Source organism: Schistocerca cancellata, chromosome 3 (genome assembly GCF_023864275.1).
Source record: "Schistocerca cancellata isolate TAMUIC-IGC-003103 chromosome 3, iqSchCanc2.1, whole genome shotgun sequence".
Taxonomy (NCBI): domain Eukaryota; kingdom Metazoa; phylum Arthropoda; class Insecta; order Orthoptera; family Acrididae; genus Schistocerca; species Schistocerca cancellata.
Genome location: NC_064628.1, coordinates 546,226,005 through 546,253,243, shown reverse-complemented (window position 1 = coordinate 546,253,243; position 27,239 = coordinate 546,226,005). Strand labels below are relative to the sequence as shown.

Sequence of the window (27,239 nt, the reverse complement as noted above, 5' to 3'; positions counted from 1 at the left end):
GACAGAAGGTGACTAGGTTGAGTCTCAAGTGAAACATAGGAGGAGAGGGCAAATCTCTAGAAACTCCGTTCTCACCTGAAGAAGTGGGAAGAGCAGTGTGAGAACAGAAATAAAATAAAGCAGCAGGCCCTGATGACATATGAACTGAACAAATAAAGTAGTTTGGTCCAAAAACTAAAGAATGGCTAGTGAGGATGCCAAACAAATGTTTGGAAACATTTCAGATTTCCAACCTGTTTGGGAAAGCACAAGTAGTAGAATTACTAAAGCCTGGCATAGAGCCAACAGATCCAAAAACAATCCGTTCTATTTTATTAATCTGCCACCTATATAAGTTATTTGGAACAATCACACTGTCAAGAATAGCAGCCAAAACCGACACAAGACTTATACCTGAACAAGCTGGATTCAGACCAGGGAAAACATGTTGACTTAACACATTGCAGATTTTGAAAGGAAACTGACAATTGCTGCTCTCTTTGTTGACCTTCCTGTTGCATATGATACAGTAAACCATCAACATCTCCTCACGAAATTCTGAGAAATAACAAAGGACATTCAACTGCCTTACTCGTTAAGAGGCATATTGCAGAATCGAAGATTCTATGTTACCCTCCAAAGGAAGAAAAGTAAATGGAGAAACCAAAAGAATGGATTACCACAAGGTAATGTTGTTTCCATTATTTTGTACAATATATACACAAAGGACCAGCCACACCAGCAGGAAATAAAGAGATACATCTATGAAGATTGTACTGCCACTATTGCTCAAGGAAGAACATTTGGAGAGGTTGAAAGAAAACTGACACAGTCTATGCATTCCTTGGGGGGCTACTATGAAGAAAAGAAAAGAAAAAACACACACACACACAAGTATGATCATTCCACCAGCGTAATAGAGAAGTCTCAGTACAGTTGGAAATAGAACAGAGAGGGGTTAGGCTACAACTACATTGTGCACTGTTATTTAAAAAACACTGCACTGATCTCAAAGGAAAAATATGTGCAAGAAAAATATGTGTAAACTGACTAGTTCAACATGGGGAGCACAATCTAAAGTTCAACAAAGAGATAGAGGGGCTGGCCAGTACTTACCTCAGCTCAGTACAGGCGATAGATACGCAAAAAACAGAACCGAAAATTTACGTTCCTAGCTTTTGGAACAAATGTTCCTTCATGCTGGAGGAGAGAGGGGAAAGAAAGGGAAGAAGGGAAAGTAGATTCAGTTACTCACAACCCAGGTTATGAAGCAACAGGGAAAGGAAAACAGGGAGGGTAGCAAGGATGGAGGCATGGTTGTCAGAGGGAAGCCAAAGATATTCTACACCTAAGAAGTGGGGTCCCTCTCCCTATCCCTCACAAACACCAACCGCAACAGAATCTTCAACCAACCCCCCTCATAGCCAACAAACCTAGCCTAGCCACCCTACTCAATCTCCCCATCCCAGCACATACCCCACACAGACCAAATCTCAACTATAACCACAGTCAAATGCCACATATCACCAGTCCCAATTCAGTTCTAAATCTCTCATGCAGATCCCTCACTCCTCCAGAGACATCTGTTCTATCAAAAGGCTTAACCTTTAGCCCCACGCCTAAATTCAACCACACTGCCCTGGTTAAAGATCTCCTCTCATTCACCCGGAACCTCAACTGGAAATATCACTTCACTACCCAAACACAGCCCCCAAATACTAGACCCAGTGTTGAACCCTGTCTAGAACAGTTCCAACCACCTCCTCCCCTCCCCCAAAACCATCCCTTGCAGACATTTCAGGAATTCCTCACATCCAGTGTTGCCTCCCAGTCCTTCTTTAAGAACATCCCGACAACCCCCAACATCACCCCAGCTGAATCCCATGCCATTAAGGAGCTGCACCTCAACCTACAAAGCTGTTACCCAGGATCCCATTCCCTCCATCCAGACTGAGCCGCAGAAAATCCTAAAAATCCAAGGTCCCTCACAAGGCCTCACAATGGCTTCCATAGACTTACTCACTCCACCTGAGCCACGTACCCCTACCTTCTACCTATTACCCAAAATCCACAAAGAGAACCATCCTGGCCGTCCCATTGTGGCAGGCTTCAAAGCTCCAACAGAACGTATCTCAGCTCTGGTAGACCAGCACCTCCAACCTATCACCCGCAGACTCCCATCCTACATCAAAGACACAAACCACTTCCTAGAACGCCTCAAATCCATTCCCACTCCTCTCCCACCTGAAAACTTTCTTGACACCATAGATACTACATCCCTTTACACAAACATCCCACATACCCATGGTCTCTCTGCCCTTGAGCACTACCTCTCCCAACGCCCACCCGAAGATTTTCCAAAAACCTCGTTCCTTATCACACTTACCAACTTCATCCTCACCCATAATTACTTCACTTTTGAAGGCCAGACCTACAAACAAATTAGGGGAACGGCCATGGGAACCAGGATGGCTCCGTCCTATGCCAACCTCTTCATGGGCCGCATGGAGGAGGCTTTCCTGAAGACCCAACAGCTGCTTCCCCTGACCTGGTATAGGTTTATAGATGACATCTTTGTGGTCTGGACTCATGGTGAAGAAACACTCGTTAATTTCCTCCATAACCTCCTTTTCGAATCTGAATTTCACCTGGTCCTTCTCCAAAACCCAAGCCACCTTCCTGGATGTTGACCTTCATCTTGTTGAAGCTCACATCCACACCTCTGTCCATATCAAACCCACAAACAAACAACAGTACCTTCACTTTGATAGCTGCCATCCATTCCACATCAAATGCTCCCTTCCCTACAGTCTAGGTATTCGTGGCAAACGTATCTGCTCCAGTGACGAATCCCTCAACAATTACACCAATAACCTGACCAGTGCTTTCCTCTCCCGCAACTATCCTGCAGACCTTGTCCACAAACAGATCTCCCAAGCAATACATTCCTCCCCATCCAAAAACAATGTTCCTACCCCCGGACCACACAGAAACATCCCCCTTGTCACCCAATATTATCCTGGCCTCAAAAACATCAACAAATTACTCTGCCAGGGATATGACTTTCTCAAGTCAACCCCAGAAATGAGATCATCCCTTGACAAAATTCTCCCCACACCACCCAGAGTTGCCTTTCGACACCCCCCCCCCCCCCCCAACCCCTGTAACATCCTTGTTAAACCCTACAATATTCCCAGACTACCTTCCCTACCCAGCGGTTCCTACCCCTGTAACCGACCCCGCTGCAAAACCTGCCCCATGCATCCCCCCACAACCACCTACTCCAGCCCCGCTACTGGTAAAACATACACAATTCAAGGCAAGGCCATGTGTGAAACTACACGTCATTTATCAGCTGACATGCCTGCACTGCACAGCCTTTTACATCGGTATGACAACAACTAAACTGGCTGAGCGCATGAACAGACACAGACAAACTGTCCGCCTAGGAGGTGCCCAATACCCAGTAGCGGAGCATGCCCTCCAGCATAATTCTAGGGACCTAGGAACCTGCTACACCATATGTGCCATTTGGCTTCTCCCACCAAACACCAGTCCCTCTGAATTGCAGAGATGGGAACTTGCACTCCAATACATCCTTTCATCCCGCCATCCCCCTGGACTGAACCTATGTTAAACAACCTCACTCCCATTTACTCTTCAGTCTTCTCCTCTTTCCCTTTCCTCTTTAGCCATTCACACATCTTTTCATCCTACATAGTTGTGTTTATCTTTATACTATATACCTCTTTACTTCTGTATGCATCCTCTTTGGTTTGAAGCTGGCACAGTACTTACAGTAGAATATCTTTGGCTTCCTTCTGACAACCATGCCTCCATCCTTGCTACCCTCCCTGTTTTCCTTTCCCTGTTGCTTCATAACCTGGGTTGTGAGTAACTGAATCTACTTTCCCTTCTTCCCTGAGTAGAATATCTTCGGTTTCCCTCTGACAACCATGCCTCCATCCTTGCTACCCTCCCTATTTTCCTTTCCCTGTTGCTTCATAACCTGAGTTGTGAGTAACTGAATCTACTTTCCCTTCTTCCCTTTCTTTCCCCTCTCTCCTCCCTGATGAAGGAACATTTGTTCCGAAAGCTAGGAATGTAAATTTTCGGTTCTGTTTTTTGTGTATCTATCGGCTGTACTGAGCTGAGGTAAGTACTGGCCAGCCCCTCTATCTCTTTGTTAATATTTGTTTCACATCTTTATATGAGATTTTCCATTAATCAAAGTTCTTCAGTCATCAGCAATGGGGCTCTGTTTTGCAGCCAGAGAATATGTGGCACCAGTGTGGGAGGTGTCTAGCCACTCTAAACAAGTAGATGTCACTTTAAATGAGACTGTCAGGATTGTCACCAGAGGCCTGCACCTGACCATAAAATGTACCCACCTGCAGCCACAGCACCACAAAATATTAGGCACAAAACAGCCAGTGAAATATAGGGGAGAAAGCAAGAAAATGACCCATGGCACTTAATGCATAACCACCAAACAGTTACAACTTATCTTAAGTCAAGAATGAGCTTTATCAAACAGAGATTGCTGCCAGAAGGCTGACCTAAGACCTGTCAACTATCTTTATAGTTGGACTTTCTGCAAAATACAAACTTGCACCCCAAGGGGGAAATCACACAAGAGGAGCAATGTAAATATAGTACACTGAGAGCACTGAATAGATAAAGAACAGGAGTTGCACAATGCAAAGTAAACATGGTTAAGTGGGGCTACTCTGAAGATGACCAGTGTGAACGTGGAGAAACACAAATGATTGAACACCTGCTAATGTGCCCACGGATGGACCATGTTTACACTGAGGAAGATCTATTTTTGTGCAATGATAAGACCATGAAAGCTGCAGAATTTTCAAGGAAGAGATTTTAGATGCTCTTGCCCCAGCACAGAAAGTAAGTACCCTGGAAACACATGGGTGGGTATTATCCTGCTACATAATGGTGACATCCTTCAACATTCCTGGACATTCAAACTTGATGGTGTGCTTCAATTTTTAAACATGCCCACATGTACACAGGCCCACATGTCTGTGTTACAACATTCAGGGTGCACCACCCTTCCACAATGCCTTCAATTTCAGTACCATGTAGCCACATCATATACCACAACTGTGTGTCCATATTTCTCGCCTTATTTATCACAAAAAAATGCGTTAAATGCCTGTATACTCTTAGCCCAATGCTTTGAGTTGTGCATTGCTCGTTGTGTTCTTTTTTTATTCTGAAATGAGCGAAGAATCACAGAATTTAATTACAACCTTCACAACCATAGGAATGATCAGCAATACTAGTGGGACACCCCTTACAAGTTCTGAACTTCATGTAGTGTGTTTTTTGAGATACGATAGTTATAAAGCCAATTGTACATCACTTTTTTAAAATTTTTGAGAATGCTGGCAAGAGTGAAATTGAATGGAAACTTGATGCTAGTTCTTTATCTCCCTTCTTAAACAGTGGCTTAACTTCAGCATATTTCAACCATTCAGGAAATATTCCACTGATAAACGACTGGTTACACAGATAGCTTAATATGTTACTTAACTCAGAATCACACTCTAACTAACTTTGTTGATATTTCATCATACCCACAAGATGTTTTTGATTTTAAAGATTTTATGGTGGTCATTATTTCTGCTGGGGTAGTCAGGGTCAAATTCATATTATGGAAATTACTTGAAATGTCTGGTCTGAGGTATTCCATAGCAGCAGAACCTGACAACCCCATCTTTTCAGTAACAGTTATAAAATGTTTGTTAAAAAGTTCTGCAACAGTACACACATCTGTCACCAATGTATCATTTACTTTTAATGTTATTTGTCACTCTTCATGTCTGATATTACCAGTCTCCTCCTCCTTCACTATATCCTATATTGTGTGTGTGTGTGTGTGTGTGTGTGTGTGTGTGTGTGTGTGTGTGTGTGTGTGTGTGTGTGTGTGTGGTGTATTATCTATTTCCAATGAATGTGTTGTCGGCCAAAAGCTTACTTTCACACAGTCTTTTTGTTGTATCTATCTGCGACTCAGCATCTCTGCTATATGGTGAGTAGCAAATAACCTTTTTATAATACTGACACTACAACACAGTTGTTTTACCAGAAGCTTCATGTGTTGCAGAAACCACTATAATTAAAAGGATGACAAAAATTCATGACATCAAGAAACAAGAATGGAAAATTCTTAGAAAAATCAATGGCTCTTTTCTCCAAGATGAAACTTGGATCAAATGACTAACTAAAGAACTCTGTAAAAAACACAGACATCATCACAGATAAATTTAGGAAAAGATGCTTATAGTTCTACTTACATCTACGTGCGACAAATAAAAATAGACTCACTAAGAAAATTTTTAACATCATTAACACAAGTAAATTAAAGACCAGTTGGATGAATGAAACACAAAAAGAAAATCTCAGAAGAAACTAAAGACAGAAAACAATTCAGAAAAAAGGAAATTAAACAACTCATTTTCTGCAAATTGACTGTTCCTATCTTTGATAAAACACAATAGATGATATTCGGTATTGCACAAGGCTTGACAACCCCATTAGAAATAAAGCATTAGGGTAAATCTATACATGAAACAGAATACAGTATACTCCCAACTATTCGGGGTTATGTGGCAGAGTAGATGCATGGATAGTCAAAAAACATGAATAATCAAGAAACTTTCAAACATAAATTTGGGACATCTCCTGAACAGGTAGTGGAGATTAGTAGAGACAGCCCTGGTGGCTGACGTCTGCACATGCTCAGGTGCAGTTCGGCATAATCATCTTCTGCTGCCGGACTGGATTAGCATTCACTGGTGCCCATAGCAGCTGGCAACCCATGTTGGCAGTTCCTATGTGAGTGACACATGTGCTTTTTATATTTTTTAAAATAAAAAATGCATGAATAAGCCTCAAACGAATTATTGGGAGTATATATATATATATATATATATATATATATATATATATATATATATCTAAAAACAAAGATGATGTGACTTACCAAATGAAAGTGCTGGCAGGTCGACAGACACACAAACGAACACAAACATACACACAAAATTCAAGCTTTCGCAACAAACTGTTGCCTCATCAGGAAAGAGGGAAGGAGAGGGAAAGACGAAAGGATGTGGGTATTAAGGGAGAGGGTAAGAAGTCATTCCAGTCCCGGGAGCGGAAAGACTTACCTTAGGGGGAAAAAAGGACGGGTACACACTCAAATATGTCTGCTTGTGTCTGTATATGTGTGGATGGATATGTGTGTGTGTGCGCGAGTGTGTACCCGTCCTTTTTTCCCCCTAAGGTAAGTCTTTCCGCTCCCGGGACTGGAATGACTCCTTACCCTCTCCCTTAAAACCCACATCCTTTCGTCTTTCCCTCTCCTTCCCTCTTTCCTGATGAGGCAACAGTTTGTTGCGAAAGCTTGAATTTTGTGTGTATGTTTGTGTTCGTTTGTGTGTCTGTCGACCTGCCAGCACTTTCATTTGGTAAGTCACATCATCTTTGTTTTTAGATATATTTTTCCTTCGTGGAATGTTTCCTTCTATTATAACTATATATATATATATATATATATATATATATATATATATACTGTCTCAATGACAAGTTGCCCTGGGATATGGTAGCATAAGACATTAGTGAATGAAAAATAGGAAAGTCAACTATTTAACATAGTCATCTCCAAACTCTGATATTGTCCCTAATCCTCCCAGATTTTTAAGATGATCTGTAACATGTGACTTCCATTCCAGGATCTTATCAGTATAAACACCTAAGAATTTATAATACAGTCTACTCCCAATAATTCGTTTGAGGCTTATTCATGCATTTTTTATTTTAAAAAATATAAAAAGCACATGTGTCACTCACATAGGAACTGCCAACATGGCTTTCCAGCTGCTATGGGCACCAGTGAATGCTAATCCAGTCCGGCAGCAGAAGATGATTATGCCGAACTGCGCCTGAGCATGTGCAGACGTCAGCCGCCAGGGCTGTCTCTACTAATCTCCACTACCTGTTCAGGAGATGTCCCAAATTTATGTTTGAAAGTTTCTTGATTATTCATGTTTTTTGACTATCCATGCATCTTCTCTGCCACATAACCCCGAATAATTGGGAGTATACTGTATTCTGTTTCATGTATAGATTTACCCTAATGCTTTATTTCTAATGGGGTTGTCAAGCCTTGTGCAATACCGAATATCATCTATTGTGTTTTATCAAAGATAGGAACAGTCAATTTGCAGAAAATGAGTTGTTTAATTTCCTTTTTTCTGAATTGTTTTCTGTCTTTAGTTTCTTCTGAGATTTTCTTTTTGTGTTTCATTCATCCAACTGGTCTTTAATTTACTTGTGTTAATGATGTTAAAAATTTTCTTAGTGAGTCTATTTTTATTTGTTGCACGTAGATGTAAGTAGAACTATAAGCATCTTTTCCTAAATTTATCTGTGATGATGTCTGTGTTTTTTACAGAGTTCTTTAGTTAGTCATTTGATCCAAGTTTCATCTTGGAGAAAAGAGCCATTGATTTTTCTAAGAATTTTCCATTCTTGTTTCTTGATGTCATGAATTTTTGTCATCCTTTTAATTATAGTGGTTTCTGCAACACATGAAGCTTCTGGTAAAACAACTGTGTTGTAGTGTCAGTATTATAAAAAGGTTATTTGCTACTCACCATATAGCAGAGATGCTGAGTCGCAGATAGATACAACAAAAAGACTGTGTGAAAGTAAGCTTTTGGCCGACAACACATTCATTGGAAATAGATAATACACCACACACACACACACACACACACACACACACACACACACACACACACAATATAGGATATAGTGAAGGAGGAGGAGACTGGTAATATCAGACATGAAGAGTGACAAATAACATTAAAAGTAAATGATACATTGGTGACAGATGTGTGTACTGTTGCAGAACTTTTTAACAAACATTTTATAACTGTTACTGAAAAGATGGGGTTGTCAGGTTCTGCTGCTATGGTATACCTCAGACCAGACATTTCAAGTAATTTCCATAATATGAATTTGACCCTGACTACCCCAGCAGAAATAATGACCACCATAAAATCTTTAAAATCAAAAACATCTTGTGGGTATGATGAAATATCAACAAAGTTAGTTAGAGTGTGATTCTGAGTTAAGTAACATATTAAGCTATCTGTGTAACCAGTCGTTTTCAGTGGAATATTTCCTGAATGGTTGAAATATGCTGAAGTTAAGCCACTGTTTAAGAAGGGAGATAAAGAACTAGCATCAAGTTTCCATCCAATTTCACTCTTGCCAGCATTCTCAAAAATTTTAAAAAAGTGATGTACAATTGGCTTTATAACTATCGTATCTAAAAAAACACACTACATGAAGTTCCATTATGATTATTTTCATTGTTATAAATAAAAGGTCCACATGTTGCCATGTTTTTCACAGAGAAAGTGTAATATAATTGAGGCATTCTCTGGACTTAATTGCAATAATGGAAATCAGGATACAGAACATCAAATATTTGATGATGTGTTTTCATTCATTTCAATCCCTCGTACATGTACAAAATTTCAGTCAAATAGAGACAACACGATGATGTTTTAGAATAAATGATGCGATAATGTACTTTGTATGGCTTACATACTGATTTGAACTGGTAATACAGTACCACACTTAAGTTGTTCTTCTATCGATCACTGTATAACACGAACAAGAAAACGACATTTTCCATATTTGACTATTAAACAGTCATTAAATCTAAAAGCACGTACTTAGACTGTAAAGTAATAAAATATATTTTTATTCAACAAAAATAATTAGTTTTCAAAGCAACAGCACACTACAAAGGTGTTCCTGAAGGCATTATATATACAAATGAACATAAGACATAATAATCCTCCTTAAAAACCTAGTATTAACATAATCATCCACAAAGTGAAAGAAATGCAGTCAGTCAATTATATACATATGTAGGACACAAGAGTGTCATCAACAATGATCTGCAACAGTCTAGGCATGGTTACTACCGATCATGTGTCTATTTTGCATCCTGAGCAGTCATTGTCCATCGCGGAAACATAAGTGTCGACAGTATTCTTCAGAATTTCTGCATTGTCTTCTCAAAGGAACTTGATTATTGCAAAGTGTGTTGAATCATATTATTTTTTTGTTCTTTTCTTTTCTTTTCTTTTATATAAGCTATGTGTAAACTGAATGGGTTACAGGCACCAACAAAGGTAATTAAGAGTTGTTTTGTGGCAAGGATAATGTTTTGATGCATTGTTGGATGTCTGTATGAAACAATATCAGCTCTTCAATTTATTAATTCCTGTATCTTCACCCTTTTGTTTCAATAAGTGGTAGTGTACAGACGTATGCTTGGATCCATCATACCAGCATTGTTAAAAATGCATATTTCAACCGTACATTAAATGTGTTATAAAAAGTTATTAGGAAAGCAAAATTTATTTGCGTATTTACAACATCCACTCCTATCTGTTCATCATTTCACTAACCGCCGACATCCTGCAACAAGAGGTTTGAAGCAGACAAGAAGAATTTACTCGATATCTGGAGGAGCAATCGTGTATCGACATTGTCACAATCAAGATTAGACACAATGGAATGAATGTGAAGCAGTATGTAATGCAAATTATAAATATAGACCTTGAATGTGTTGATACTGAAGGACTGTTGATATTGGTATCAGTTAAATTTCACCCAGGACTGTGTACTGATTCATAAATTACCTTCAAATTTCTATCAACTATTCTTTCCAATAATTTTTTTTCAATTATTCAAGCAATTATTAATCAATTTGCATCCCCTCACCACATATCACTATTCAGAAGATATCTTTCTTCTTTGCATCCTAATCCCAGGACAAGATGTCTTCACCATCGCCATGTCCATCTTCTGCATTGGCAATGTGCATCCTCGTTTCTTTATTTGGTAATGACAGAATAGTCCTGCATAACTAGACAAGATGTAAAATGTGTTTCCATTGTAATACAAAATGATGTATTTCTGTATTCCAAGTAGTGTCTTTCCTTTGGTTTTGTGATGTGGTGATAAAGCTTATGCCTAGTCCTCAATAATGTCCACTCCTTTCACGACCTAAAAGGGTACTGGATTCTTTCTGCAGCTCTGAAGCACTGAAACATATTGGTGCACATTCTCAATGTTTTCAATATTTCTTAACATTTTTCCATACAGGCTGAAGTTATGGCTACATCAATTGTATGAATGTCCCCGAACTGGAGATACATGTCGCATGGTTATGTTGTTTGATTCTGAAATCCCAGCACAAAATCATACCATGTTCATATTTTTATTCTGCTCTCCACATGAATCCAATAGAAGTATAATAGTCTTAATATTGTTTGGTTCCTGGAGTTTCCTACTTATCAAGTCGTATAAGAAGGAACAAACAGAAATTGAATATTTTTTATCAAACCTTTGAAATGTACTTGATTGGTCATTGTGACAGTGAAAATTGAGTACATAGAACCACAGTAGCCTCTTACAGAATTGTACAGTAATACAGTAATGCTTAGTTTAGGTAGAGGCAGGTTCTGTGTGTAATCAAACTCGAGCACTACGGTATCTGTGTTGTCAAGTTTGTCTGACCTCAAATACTTGTCCTTGAGTGTATTGTACTTCACAATCTTTACTTTGTGTTCTTCATATTCATCTTTACAAAGATAATTTGCATTAACACTCAATATAACTTCACACTCCCGGCAGAAATTACAGGTATCAGTTCTTTGTTTTCGAAATGAATATGGATTATTTTCCCTACAGAACTTACGATAAGTTTTATACTTTATCTGGAGAACCATATTCATTTCATGGAGAAAATTATCCATAAATGCTGTGAATAATTTAGCAACACTAAGATCAGATTTGTCAAAATACACTCCTGGAAATGGAAAAAAGAACACATTGACACCGGTGTGTCAGACCCACCATACTTGCTCCGGACACTGCGAGAGGGCTGTACAAGCAATGATCACACGCACGGCACAGCGGACACACCAGGAACCGCAGTGTTGGCCGTCGAATGGCGCTAGCTGCGCAGAATTTGTGCACCGCCGCCGTCAGTGTCAGCCAGTTTGCCATGGCATACGGAGCTCCATCGCAGTCTTTAACACTGGTAGCATGCCGCGACAGTGTGGACGTGAACCGTATGTGCAGTTGACGGACTTTGAACAAGGGCGTATAGTGGGCATGCGGGAGGCCGGGTGGACGTACCGCCGAATTGCTCAACACGTGGGGTGTGAGGTCTCCACAGTACATCGATGTTGTCGCCAGTGGTCGGTGGAAGGTGCACGTGCCCGTCGACCTGGGACCGGACCGTAGCGACGCACGGATGCACGCCAAGACCGTAGGATCCTACGCAGTGCCGTAGGGGACCGCATCGCCACTTCCCAGCAAATTAGGGACACTGTTGCTCCTGGGGTATCGGCGAGGACCATTCGCAACCGTCTCCATGAAGCTGGGCTACGGTCCCGCACACCGTTAGGCCGTCTTCCGCTCACGCCCCAACATCGTGCAGCCCGCCTCCAGTGGTGTCGCGACAGGCGTGAATGGAGGGACGAATGGAGACGTGCTGTCTTCAGCGATGAGAGTCGCTTCTGCCTTGGTGCCAATGATGGTCGTATGCGTGTTTGGCGCCGTGCAGGTGAGCGCCACAATCAGGACTGCATACGACCGAGGCACACAGGGCCAACACCCGGCATCATGGTGTGGGGAGCGATCTCCTACACTGGCCATACACCACTGGTGATCGTCGAGGGGACACTGAATAGTGCACGGTACATCCAAACCGTCATCGAACCCATCGTTCTACCATTCCTAGACCGGCAAGGGAACTTGCTGTTCCAACAGGACAATGCACGTCCGCATGTATCCCGTGCCACACAACGTGCTCTAGAAGGTGTAAGTCGAACTACCCTGGCCAGCAAGATCTCCGGATCTGTCCCCAATTGAGCATGTTTGGGACTGGATGAAGCGTCGTCTCAGGCGGTCTGCACGTCCAGCACGAACGCTGGTCCAACTGAGGCGCCAGGTGGAAATGGCATGGCAAGCCGTTCCACAGGACTACATCCAGCATCTCTATGATCGTCTCCATGGGAGAATAGCAGCCTGCATTGCTGCGAAAGGTGGATATACACTGTACTAGTGCCGACATTGTGCATGCTCTGTTGCCTGTGTCTATGTGCCTGTGGTTCTGTCAGTGTGATCATGTGATGTATCTGACCCCAGGAATGTGTCAATAAAGTTTCCCCTTCCTGGGACAATGAATTCACGGTGTTCTTATTTCAATTTCCAGGAGTGTATTTCCTTTCAGACTTGCCTTGACAATAATGTAGTGGTTTGAAAGGAAACTGGTCCCAGAGAGAACAGACCATGCCCCAAATTTTCACTGCAATTTTACACTGTCTGGTGCTGTGTTTCCCTCTTTTGTGTTCTACTGTAAGAGTAGTATCATTCAACACCTTTAAAACTGTTTTCAAACAATGCTCGGTTACTCGCAAGATATTTTGGAATAGGGATTTACAGACTACTGCCTTATTATTGTTGTATTTTAGACGGTATATATAGGTGGAGCTACAATTTTGGCCAGACCTAGGTGTATTAGATGTTCTAGATAGTGTTTTCGTTTCAATTAAACTTAACATCAATGTAGCTTGTGTGTTATTATCAACTAAAGCCCAAAATCATTCATGGATCTGTTTTCGGTCTGTTGGTCATATTTTTAGGTAGCATTCCTTTGGATAACATTTCTTAGTGACTGCAAATTTCTTAGAACAGACTTTCTTACCAGTTTTCTGTGAAACATTACACTGTCCTGAATTTCTTTTCCTCTTCATGGCCTCTTTCTTCCACTTTCCTTTTTGAATTTTGTGTTTCCTTACAATTAGGTGGTTCTCATGATCACACTCTGTACTGGATATACTATCGCAATCACTTCCCATGTTTTGTTTACAGTCACTATTTACTTCCTATGCATGTTGGCAAATGTAAATTCCATGGTACAGTTATCCCGTCTCTGACAAATATATCTCAGCACAGTGCACACACAACACAGGTACGAGTGGCATGGAAGCTGCATACTGGCAGTGGCAGTCAGTGGAATGATGACTTGGAACAGTATGGTCAAATGTTTTTAGAGGGCATTCTGTCCATCATAGATGGTGATAATTTGTGTGCACAAAGACAGGATTGTACAGATGCAATTACTGTAGAAAATGGAAAAACGACTTAATGTATATTAAGTTGTTTTTCCAGGGAACACCTCATTTCTAAAACGAACACATTCCACATTATATTTTGAGGTCCCAGCTATGACCCATGCAACTAACTAACTATATCAGCAGAGTGTATCATACCTGCGAATATCCATTGGAAAGTGAAGTCCTGAGTGGAGCGTGCGAAGACCAGTTCCTGTGTGTTTATTGGCAGTTGAAATACTTTTAGTGTTCCAGTCAGTCCAGTACAGAGCATCTTCAAATAATGTAAGAGCAAATGGATGAGGTAAACCTTTAGTAAGAACCTGAAATGGTACGTAATTATTATTTTAGACTGCTAATATTTTGTTACATGCTATTTAGAATGTCATTTCCAACCACCCTCCATTTATTTCTCTTTCACAAAATTTACTATTATTACTATAGCCACCACAATATTCTTTCAAAATGCTATCCTCTTCAGCTGCACATGAAATTGTATGATGATTTTACCTACAATTAGCTCAGACTTAAGATCAGTAATGGGATTATAACATTGTCCAACATTGTTTTTGCTCACTACCAATCTTAATCTCTCTTGTTATTGATTTATTTCAGAGTACCTTTTTATTTATATTTTTTGACAGGCTTTCATCATCTATGAGAAAAATAAATTTGCTATCACTTGTATGAATTGACCATCTGCACATGTGTCTGTACTCAGCAGCTTTCTAAGCCCTTGGCCTTTAAAAAAAAAATGTATCTAGTCAATTACGTAGATACTGAGATACTGACTTTTATTCATTTATGTATTCATTTATTCCCCATGCATGGACTTAGTCTGATAAGTTTGATACTGATCTGAGCAGTATATTGAAAATGTTGACACAGAACTTATTTACATGATGGAAAGCTGAACATTGATATACATTGTCACATAACAGAAAATAAACTTACATAAGACTAAATCACTGTAGCTTGGGGTATTCCTTTCTCGTAATGTTTTTGCTCCAAATAAATACCATTACCTTACCACTGCGTGTATCGTAAAACTCCAAAGCTGTTTTATTTACCCATGATGAAAGCCCAGTAGTTATAGATTCATCATAGGAATTGAAAACTAAAGCAAATCGTGTTTTGGACAGAATAAGCTTTTGTTTTACAACTAATGGAATGACTCTCAAATACATTAAAAAAAACTCAATACATTTAGTCATTCAGTTTCTTACAGACGATTCTGTCAGTAATTACATTGTATTGTGCATTTGACTGTCTCACAAAATCATGGAGAGTTCCTGTCAAATGAGTTTCTACTATTATTGAAAAAGCTTTCTTTGGGTGCAATATTGGCCTTGATGATGTCCTACAAAATCTATCCATTAGGTGACACAGCATCCAACCTAACTTCTCTTGACCAATGGATCAAGTACAGAAGCCACAGTCACTGGTCAGCTTGTATCATAGACTTTATTTACTCTAACATATTTCTGTTTGTGAGTATAAATGAAAAGTAACATCTACAGAGAAAAAAGTAAATATGTTCATAATCAATTACATAAATACATAAGCTTGTATCAGTCACTTGAGACTGACATAAAAGTGCACCAAAACACCTTGGGAGAGTCGTCTGCAATGTTGCAAAAAGAGCTGAAAAGTATAATACAGACAGCAGTAAAATTTATGGAACTTACAATCAAACTTTTGGCAATTATTTATACATTCTCACATTAGAAATCACTTCAATAATTTACTATTGCAATCTTAACCATTTTTGTCAGGTTTTTTTTAATGTACAGCATCCAAACTATTATAACTCACTCAGTCCTTATCTATGGACTGAAGCTGACACCGTGATTAACAATGTACCACTTCTGACAAACTCTTTCTGACACCTCCCCTCTTTCGAAATACTCTCCTCCACAACTGTGTATTTTGAAGGATACCATGCACGATAAAAGGTAAGCATGGAAAAATTTTGTGGACAAAGCTCTGGAATGTTTTGAACTGCCCTGTTATAGAACACTAGTGTGACCCATTGCTGAATATTGCTCGAGTGTTTAGGGTCCCCTTCAGATCGGATTAAAGGAACACATCGACACAGTTCAGAGGTGGGCTGCTAGATTTGTTACCAGTAGATTCAGTCGCCACATGAGTATTACAGAGATGCTTCATGAACTCAAATGGGAATTCCTGGAAGGAAGATGATGTTTTTTTCACAAAATGCTATTGAGAAAATTTAGAGAACTGGTATTGGAAGTTTATTTCAGAACAGTTTTACAGCCATCAACATATATTTTGCATAAGAACCATGAAGATAAGAGAAATTATGGCTCATACAGAGGTGCATAGACAGTTGTCTTACCCTTACACAATTTGTGTGTGGAACAGGAAAGGAAATGACTAGTCATGGTACAAGGTACCCTCTGCCAAGCACCTACTGTATCTTGTGGCGTATGTGTGTAGATGTAGAAAACTTCAAAAATGTTTTTGTAAGCACTTTAATCATTGAAGCTCAGAAGGATAGGCCTTCCAGTTCTACATGCACACTTAAAAGCACAATAAATTGTTACTGTGTCACCAAATTATTCTCTTTGTTGCAACTTTCCCTCAAAAACACAAACTGGATCTAAGTTCTTAGGTATATTTTTGATTTTCAATTCTCTATACAACTGTATTTCACATTCCAAGTGTATGAGATTTCAGTCACATTTATGGGACAGAATTGCAGGCCAGTAGTACATTATCACTTACCACTCCCAATCCTGTTTCCTCTTCCAGAAGCAGTCTTGGTACACTTCTTGCTGGATCATGTGAAGCGCCATTTGCAAATTTTTTTTATCTCATCTACTGTTGCCGATATTCATCCATTCAATAGAGTTTCCAAATTTGGAAATAAAAAAAAAATAAAAAAAAGTCTGCAGAGGCCACGTCTGGAGAGTGTGGAGGCAGCACAGTGATTTCATTTTTTTGTGCAATAGTCACTCATCAAAAGGGCTGAATGCGTGCATGCATTATCATGATGCAGGAACCATGAACTGTTTTGCCACATTTCAGGCCGCTCTCACATTTTCTTGCTGGTGTTGCAAAAGTACTCAATAGACCATTGATTAACAGTTTGTTCCTTTGGCATGAATTCATGATGAACTAATCCTTCAAAGTCAAAGAAAACTATCAGCATGGCTTTGACATCTGACCTGATGGCTTTTTTTGGTTTTGGAAAAGCTTTACTGACGCACTGTGAAGATTGAACCATGTTCTGAACATCATAACCATAGACCCACATCTCATCACCAATTATGAATCTCTTAAGGAACATCTCATTCTCGTTTGTGCAATCCTAAAGCTCTCTGCAGACTGTGAGGTGAAGGTCTTTCTGGTCTTGACTCATGAGCCTTGGGACGAACTTGGTAGCAACACGATGCATCTCAAGATGCTGGGTCAGGATTTCATGAAATAATCCAACTGAAATGTTATATTCTTCCTCAGTCCTCTCAGACAGTCAGTCTTCAACTGGCACACATCATCTCACTGATGTACATGAAATGAGTGTCATCAGCAGATGTTGAAGAGCATTGTGAATGAGTGTCATCTTTAACTACCACCCAGTCATTTTTAAACTGTGTGACTCATTTGTAACACCGAGTATGGCTTAAGCCCACATCACCATAGGATTTCTGCATTATTTGGTATGTCTTGGTAAAGGTTTTCTTGAGTTTCACTCAAAATTTAATGCAGACGTGTTGCTCCTCTAACTTTGTTATCTCGAAATTTGCAAACTGTATGACACAAGTCTACTCAGTAAAGCACTGAACAATAACTAACAGACTGCAATTTTCACTTCAATACACCACTGGTGCAAAACTATGAATGTTCCAGAATGTTTTGAACAGATCTCATACATGGTCTCCTTTATAGATGAACCACACTTTCCTAAAATTCTCCCAATAAACTCAAGTCAACTATTCGCCTTCCCTACTACTGCGCTTATGTGGTGGTTTCATTTCATACTGTTTTGCTATGTTATGTCTAAATATTTAATTGATGTGACTGAGTCAATCAGCACACTACTAATGCTGTATTCAAATATTAAATGATTGCTTTTATTTCTCACCTGCATTAACCTATATTTTTCTACATTTAGAACCACCTGCCATTCAACTAATTGTTCTTGCATCCTCCTACAGTCACTCAACAATGATACCTTCCCACACACCACAGCACCACAGTGTCATCAACAAATAGCCACAGATTGCTGCTCATCCTGTCTGTCAGATCATGTGTGTGTAAGAGAATAAGAGTTGTCTTACCATAAGGGTAGTCCTATCACACTTCCCCGGTCAACATTCATCATCAAGAACAATGTACTGGGTTCTATCACTTAAGGAACCTTTGAGCCACTAACATATCTTGGAATATATATCTGTATGCTTGCACCTCCATTAACAGTCTGCAGTGGGACACCGTGTCAAAAGCTTTCTGGAAATCTAGGAATATGGGATCTGCCTGTTCCCCTTCATCCACGGTTCACAGGATATTGTGCATGAAAAAGGCAAGCTTTCACACAAATAATGCTTTCTAAGTCTGTGCTGATCTGTGGACAGAAGCTCTTCCATCACAACAAAATTTATTAAATTCTAACAGAGAATACATTCAAGAATTCTGCAGCAAACAGATGTTAAGGATATTGCTCCGTAATTTTGCGTGTCCACCTTTGCTCTTTTTTAGTCACTTCAGACTTTCTGCTGGGTGAGAAATTAGTGATAAATGCAAGCTAAGTAAGGGAACATTGCATTAAAGTACTCTCTGTAAAGCCAAATTGGGATTCCATCCAGATATGGTGACTTACTTGTTTTCATTTTTCAGTAGCTTCTCTACCGTAAGGATGCCTATTACTAAGTCCTCCAGGTGAGAATATGTGTGACAGTCAAATGACAGTATGTTTGTATCATCCTCCTGTGTGAATTAGATTAGATTAGATTAGATTTCTTAAACACAAAATTTAAAACATCAGCTTTCCTTTTGCTGTTTTCTATTGCCACACCAGATTCATCAATGGGTGAATGAATGGAAGCCTTCAACCTGCTTAACAATTTTACACAAGAGCAGAATTTTCTCAGGTTCTTAACCAAATCTTACTAAGATGTGATGGTGATAGTTGTTGTACACTTTGTACATTGATCTTTATAACAGATGCACAGATTTCTAATAATTTCTATCTGTCATCATTTTCATGACCTTTTATGAACCAAGAGTGCAAGAGTCTCTGCTTCCTCAGCATTTTCCAAATTTTGTTACTGAATCACATTGGATCTTTTACATCTTTAATCCAATTGCTCAGTACATACTTCTACAGAGTGAGATTTACAATCTTGTTTTCATAAAGGTGAGCAAATATTTTACTTTTTTCCAAAAGCAAGCTGAATAGAAAATGCTGTACAGTTAAGAACAGTAACACTGAAGTCATTCTATAACTGATCTTTTTACACTTTTTTTCAATACTAACACCTTCACACGTAAAGTTCTATGAAGCCATGGTCAAATTCTCAACAAAATTGGCCTACAAAAGGCAAAGTAACAAATGACAGACAAAATTCTTATCTGGACAGTGTTTTTCAGAATGACTTGTAGCTCACACCAATGCTCAAACAAGTGCTGTAAGACTGACATATGCTGCTCACCCATGATCATCTTGTAGACATCAGTTAAGAAGTTAGGCATTTCAACTACTGCTTCACTATAGTTCAAAAGGGACAATGATACACACAAATTCAACACCAGAAAAATATGACATTCATTATTCCACATTTAGGTGGAATGAATGATAAAAACTAATGGATAAACTGACTAAACCAGAGGTTGTACAGAGTTTCAGGGAGAGCATAAGGGAACAGTTGACAGGAATGGGGGAAAGAAATACAGTAGAAGAAGAATGGGTAGCTCTAAGGGATAAAGTAGTGAAGGCAGCAGAGGATCAAGTAGGTAAAAAGACGAGGGCTAATAGAAATCCTTGGGTAACAGAAGAAATATTGAATTTAATTGATGAAAAGAGAAAATATAAAAATGCAGTAAATGAAGCAGGCAAAAAGATGGCTAAGCAGGAATGGCTAGAGGAAAAATTTAAGGATGTAGAGGCTTATCTCACTAGGGGTAATATAGATACTGCCTACAGGAAAATTAAAGAGACCTTTGGAGAAAAGAGAACCACTTGGATGAATATCAAGAGCCCAGATGGAAACTCAGTTCTAAGCAAAGAAGGGAAATAAGAAAGGTGGAAGGAGTATATAGAGGGTCTATACAAGGGCGATGTACTTGAGGAAAATATTACAGAAATGGAAGAGGATGTAGCTGAAGATGAAATGGGAGATACGATACTGTGTGAAGAGTTTGACAGAGCACTGAAAGACCTGAGTTGAAACAAGGCCCTGGGAGTAGACAACATTCCATTAGAACTACTGACGGCCTTGGGAGAGCCAGTCCTGACAAAACTCTACCACCTGGTAAGCAAGATGTATGAGACAGGTGAAATACCCTCAGACTTAAAGAAGAATATAATAATTCCAATCCCAAAGCAAGCAGGTGTTGACAGATGTGAAAATTACCGAACTATCAGTTTAATAAGTCACAGCTGCAAAATACTAATGCGAATTCTTTACAGACGAATGGAAAAACTAGTAGAAGCCGACCTCGGGGAAGATCAGTTTGGATTCCGTAGAAATGTTGGAACACGTGAGGCAATACTGATCTTATGACTTATCTTAGAAGAAAGATTAAGGAAAGGAAAACCTACATTTCTAGCATTTGTAGACTTAGAGCAAGTTTTTGACAATGTTCACCGGAATACTCTCTTTCAAATTCTAAAGGTGGCAGGGGTAAAATACAGGGAGCGAAAGGCTATTTACAATTTGTACAAAAACCAGATGGCAGTTATAAGAGTGAGGGCATGAAAGGGAAGCAGTGGTTGGGAAGGGAGTGAGACAGGGTTGTAGCCTATCCCCGATGTTACTCAATCTGTATATTGAGCAAGCAGTAAAGGAAACAAAAGAAAAATTTGGAGTAGGTATTAACATCCATGAAGAAATAAAAACTTTGAGGTTCGCCAATGACATTGTAATTCTGTCAGAGACAGCAAAGGACTTGGAAGAGCAGTTGAACGGAATGGACAGTGTCTTGAAAGGAGGATATAAGACGAACATCAACAAAAGCAAAACGAGGATAATAGAATGTAGTCGAATTAAGTCAGGTGATGCTGAGGGAATTAGATTAGGAAATGAGACACTTAAAGTAGTAAAGGAGTTTTGCTATTTGGGGAGCAAAATAACTGATGATGGTCGAAGTAGAGAGGATATAAAATGTAGACTGTCACTGGCAAGGAAAGCGTTTCTGAAGAAGAGAAATTTGTTAACATCAAGTATTGATTTAAGTGTCAGGAAGTCGTTTCTGAAAGTATTTGTATGGAGTGTAGCCTTGTATAGAAGTGAAACATGGATGAAGAGAATAGAGGCTTTTGAAATGTGGTGCTACAGAAGAATTCTGAAGATTAGATGGGTAGAGGTATTGAGTAGAATTGGGGAGAAGAGGAGTTTGTGGCACAACTTGGCAAGAAGAAGGGACCAGCTAGTAGGACATGTTCTGAGGCATCAAGGGATCACAAATTTTGCATTGGAGGGCAGCGTGGAGGGTAAAAATCGTAGAGGGAGACCAAGAGATGAATACACTAAGCAGATTCAGAAGGATGTAGGTTGCAGTAAGTACTGGTAGATGAAGAAGCTTGCACAGGATAGAGTACCACGGACAGCTGCATCAAACCAGTCTCAGGACTGAAGACCACAATAACAACTACAGGATGACTTTAGTCCAAAAAGGAGTGCATAATGGTGCTACAAAATTTTTTTATCAGCTAGCCAATGATATAAAATGGCTGAGAGATGCAAAATCAAATTTGAAAACAATCTGAAAATGTTTCTCCTTGACAACATGTCCTACTCCACAGAAAAATTTCAATTTATGTAATACGTAAAATTTGTCAGTATGTAGCTTTACTTAACACTACTAGTTCCACATCATTCTGATTAACTGTACAGATGATCCACAGAACATGAAACTAACTTACCAGACTCTCCATCACACGACTCACCTGGCATCTAAAGAATGGGTGGCAAGTCTTCATCCCTCACTTTCCCCAATCCTACTCCAAAAACACCCCAAGAAATTATAATACTCATCCTATAAATTAAATTTATGAAGTCTCAATAATAATATTTTCAGTCTGATCACTTTCGCCACCATTGAGTGATGACTGTGAGCAATTTACACTATCTGTACATCATTCAGCAGGTTAACAAAACACGAATCAAGTGCCGCACACAATGCCACTTCCCTCCATGGGACTGCCACACCAACACAATACTGTTTCTCTTTATCCCTGTGGTTTCATTGTTTTCCCCATGGCCAGGCTGTTATCAAGATGTCTGGACTACAAAGCCTGCTCTCTCACATGGGATTGCTATTTGCTTCACATGAATTTTGCTCAGGTGTCACATTTGAGAGATCACTGTGCTTATACATTTCTACTTGTTTATGTATTCTTCAAACTAATAACAAAATAATGAAAATTCAGTTTCAAGCATAAACACAAAATATGACATTAAGGCACATGATAGACTAACATATAGAGCAGTGAAAGAAACATAAATGGTAGATGAAGGGCCTTAACACAAGTAAGTAAGAAAGAAAGTTGATCTTTGGATGTGATTGGAGGAGTGTTCTTCTCACTCTCCTGTTCCTCCTATTATGAATTAAAAGTAGTGCCACAAATATTGTATGGACTGGAAATTGAGCTTCACCAGGTGGCTATTCAAACTCGGAAAAAAATTCCCTGACAATTCTGGGTATGGGAAGCGAGATGGTGTTGTAAAAAGTTCTTGATAAATTAACGATGAGTGGGAGGGAGGGGAGCAGGAGTGAGCATCACACAGTAATGAGATGTCTTTCCTCTCAGCTGAGTTACACTAACCACAAGCAGTAGTTTGACTGCAGTTTATAAACTTTGATAATGTATACTGAGTAATATTCATGTAATTCACAAACTTTCAAATTTTAAAATTTGTTTTGCTAACCTCACCCATAAATCATCAATCTACAATCATTCTGTTTGTGTGGAGTTTGCAGAATGTAAGCACCAAATTCTGAATTTCATCCACTTTCCTAATCTCGCCAGTACAACATCAACCTACAGTCATTCCATATGTGTACAAGCTACAAAAAGTGAGATCTACACATTGGATTTATAAAACTCAATAAAATCAAATTCCAGTGCTATATTAAAAATACAGAATTCCCTGAGATTTAATGAAATTCCTTGAGATTTTCCCAATTTTTCCAGATATGCTGTCATTGCCTGAGAATTACAGGTTTCCAAAAGAATCACCACCCTGATGTCACTGAAGATGGATTCATTAAATATCTCTGAAGCATGTTGTGCACAAGCACATATATAAGAAGGCCAATTTAGTGAAAAGTGATCGATTGACTACATAGACATGCTTCAACCATCTCGTAAAGACTGAGTGGTGCAACGTAATAAACTCATCCAAACAAATAGAGACTCTTATTCTAAGATCACCAACTGCCTTAAATGTTGTGTTTCTCATGAAATAGCTTTGGGGAGACATGGTGGAAGTGAATCCAGGAATTCTTATGAGTCTAATAGACTACACTGCTAAAATCTACGTCAAAGGAGCAATGTTAAGAAAAAGAAAATACAAAGTTAACTACACCAATGTAAGCTGAAAGCTAACAGAGAAAAATATTTTGCAAGATGTTAAATTAATGGAATTTGTGTTTATTGGTGCACAAAATTTCAATGACACAGTAATAATGAATGGTTCCATTAGCAGTGTGTGAAATAAAATAATGGGAGTGCACGCTAACATAAAGTTCATCCATTTGTTCATTATCAAATAAATTTGGTCAATGTTAGTACTGTTACACAAAACAGAAATGCCCTAATAGATTTTTTTTATCATGTAGTGGTTCTTAAAAAAAAATTTCACACACAGATGCAATAATTTTTGAGTGTATGTGACCCTAGTTTACTGACTGTAAAGCAAATACACTGCTGAGTGGTAGGGTCTACTTGTGATCTACGACATAACCTACTAACATTACAGGCTTGAAAGCTTGGCTGAGAAAATTGAAAACTGAAGAGCCACTGAGATGACAATAAAACAAAATAAAATGACCACAAATAACAAATACAGTTTTGAAAGGAAACTAGGGGTTACATCTTCTTCATAATGCCAACAATAATACACGAAAGTACTTGAATAGAAGCAAGTAGTTCTTATGTGTGTCTGCCCACAGGAAAGTGTGCCAAGGTGTGTGTGTGTGTGTGTGTGTGTGTGTGAGAGAGAGAGAGAGAGAGAGAGAGAGAGAGAGAGAGAGAGAGAGAGAGAGGAGGAGGAGGAGGAGGAGAAGAAATATTAGCGCTTAACAATCCAGTGATGATGAGGTCATGACGATGGAAAACATACTGTATTGGGGAAGGTCGGGTAAGAAAATCGGTCATGCTTTTTCAAATAAACCATCCTGGCATAGGCCTTAACCAAGTTAGGAAAGCAACAGAAAATTTATGTATTTTGATGGTTGGATGGGAATTTGACCCACCATCCTTCCAAATGCGAGTCCAGTACCTTATCATTGTGCCACATTGTTTGGTAGTAGAGTAAGAAATCAAATAATCAAACACATAAATGTCAATTCTCTACCCTTGCTGTTATTTAATCATCTATTGACATAAAAAAAAGGAAGATGACTAATTTTACATCACAATAATTAATTACATGCTATCTCTTGTGTATCAATGCTGACTAAATTATATACTACAACTAAATATGCGATATTAGGTTTGCCCAAGATTTTTTTATTAAACTGTAGAGTGATAAATCAAAAACAGCACCTTTTTTCTTTCAGAGCCATCAAATTTTGAAGTCTCTATTACATGATGCTTGGCATCTGCCCAGTAAATTCTGCGCATGGCATAGTCAATGCAAAGTCCGTTTGGCCAAAACAGGGACTCACTTATAACAGCTCGTCTACTGCTTCCATCCATCTCAGCACGTTCAATTTTTGGGTTTGGACCTGTAAATTCAAGAGACTTTCATGAAATATTATGACAGTATAAATAGATTATGATGGAAGTTAAGTGTATCAGTGTACACAAATAGTGTTAAATCAGATGCAACTGAGTAATAACAGTATAAAATATTATTTATTTGTACCCCAGTCTGTCCAAAAAATGAAAGCCTCTCCTGGATGCACAGCAATAGCTCGTGGTCGGTCTAAGTCATTTGATGCAATGATTGCACGATGAATTCCATCAAGTGTTGCTACTTCCACACGCCTTGTTTCAGAATCTGTCCAGAATAAAAGATTATGCACCCAGTCCACTGCGAGTCCACCAGGGCTCTCCAGACCCCATCGAATGACATCTAGAACACAGGAAATAATTTTAGGAATCACATATTTAATTTCTAGATAAGAAATTAAAGCTGGTAACTTGTCAAACAAAAAACAAGAAATGAGTGGACTTTAGTGACTATTGGATCATATATTCTAAAGTTTTGTTTGTACTGTAAAAATTATACATAATGAAAGTTCTTACTATCTTGATAGAAGCTCAACTAAACTACATGAATACTGTTGTACTCCAATAACTGGGGAACCTGATTCACAAGGATTTTAATGTGCATATATAGTGATTCAATTACAATTACACAAATGCAATACACATGTGAAAGTCTGAGAGGCTTATTGGATATAATAAGAAAAAAGATTGTCTGCTGGATCAGGACTCAAACCCAGATTTACTGCCTTTTGAAGGCAGTGTGCCACCAATGAGAGATTATCTGCATTTTCTGGCATGCACTCAGGAGAAGGAATAACCCCAGAGTAATATAGTTGAATGTCTAGAAACCAATTATGAGGTTTACAAGAGCAATCCTCCTTTCCATCATATAAATTTTCTTTTGCAATTCAGAATAATAAATGGTAAAAATCACTGTCTTATGTGTAGTATACAGAATATTATCAGTGATGCAGTGCAAAAAATTATATTTGCTTTAATTCTTTACTCATGCATGCAACACTTATTTGCATATGTATTTCTAAAGGTGGATGAGTGTGGGATTCCTATGAGAGAGGTATGTTGTATATTTATTGAACCTCAGTATCTGGATATCAATGTGTTACAAAGTGCATAAATCAGGTCAAACACCAATTGTCTCTCCAAAGAGTTATCAGGTGTATTTGCTCTGGTGTTTTGGCAGATATTTGCAATTTCACTTTTACAATCTGTAGCTGGAGACATTCCAAACAAATACTGCTTATCATGCCTTTCATTTGATGCCCAGTATTGACGGAAAGTGTTGGATCGTTCCCCATTAAAAACAAAATTATTTTTAAAGCAGAATTTTAAGTGTTTATTTGATTGATTGGTCTCAAATTAGTCCACTCCAATATTTGTTATCAACATGCATTTATGGGAACAGTAAAACATGAAGAATAACCAGTACTCCAGCATCAATAGCATCATACTGAACTGCGCTGACTGCTACTGCCATGGAGCAGTACAGCCCAGTTGTTGCTAGAGTTTTACTGTCCCTGTTAACATGTACTGATAAAATGAATATCACACCAGACTAATCTGAGATGGCTCTATCAAGTGGACACATAAAACACCATTTTAAAAATTATTTAGTTTTTAATGGGAAACAAACCAATGCTTTCTGTTGACACTGGGCATCGCATTAAAGATATGATGAACAATGTTTGTTTGGGCTGACTCCAGCTACAGACCGCAAAACAAGACTGCAAATATTTGCCAAAACACCACTGAAAATACACCTGACAATTCTTAGGAGAGACACACTGTTGCTAAAATCAACATATGCATCCACACAAAAATAAGCACATTTTGTTTATTGATTCTTTTGGTTGAGAAAGTAATTAAGTTGTGTATTCTAGTTA

General features: G+C 38.8%; 1 protein-coding gene across 1 annotated transcript in view; it reads right to left on the bottom strand.

Moving 5' to 3' along the window:
* Nucleotides 1-27,239, bottom strand: part of LOC126176416 (low-density lipoprotein receptor-related protein 4) — a 646,448-nt gene that overhangs the window by 178,837 nt on the left and 440,372 nt on the right. Inside the window, exons 12-14 of the mRNA XM_049923573.1 lie at nucleotides 25,493-25,702; nucleotides 25,171-25,352; nucleotides 14,376-14,539 (exon numbers count right to left, since the gene is read on the bottom strand). Of these exons, the coding sequence (XP_049779530.1) occupies nucleotides 14,376-14,539; nucleotides 25,171-25,352; nucleotides 25,493-25,702 (556 nt within the window). The remainder of the gene's footprint in view (nucleotides 1-14,375; nucleotides 14,540-25,170; nucleotides 25,353-25,492; nucleotides 25,703-27,239) is intronic.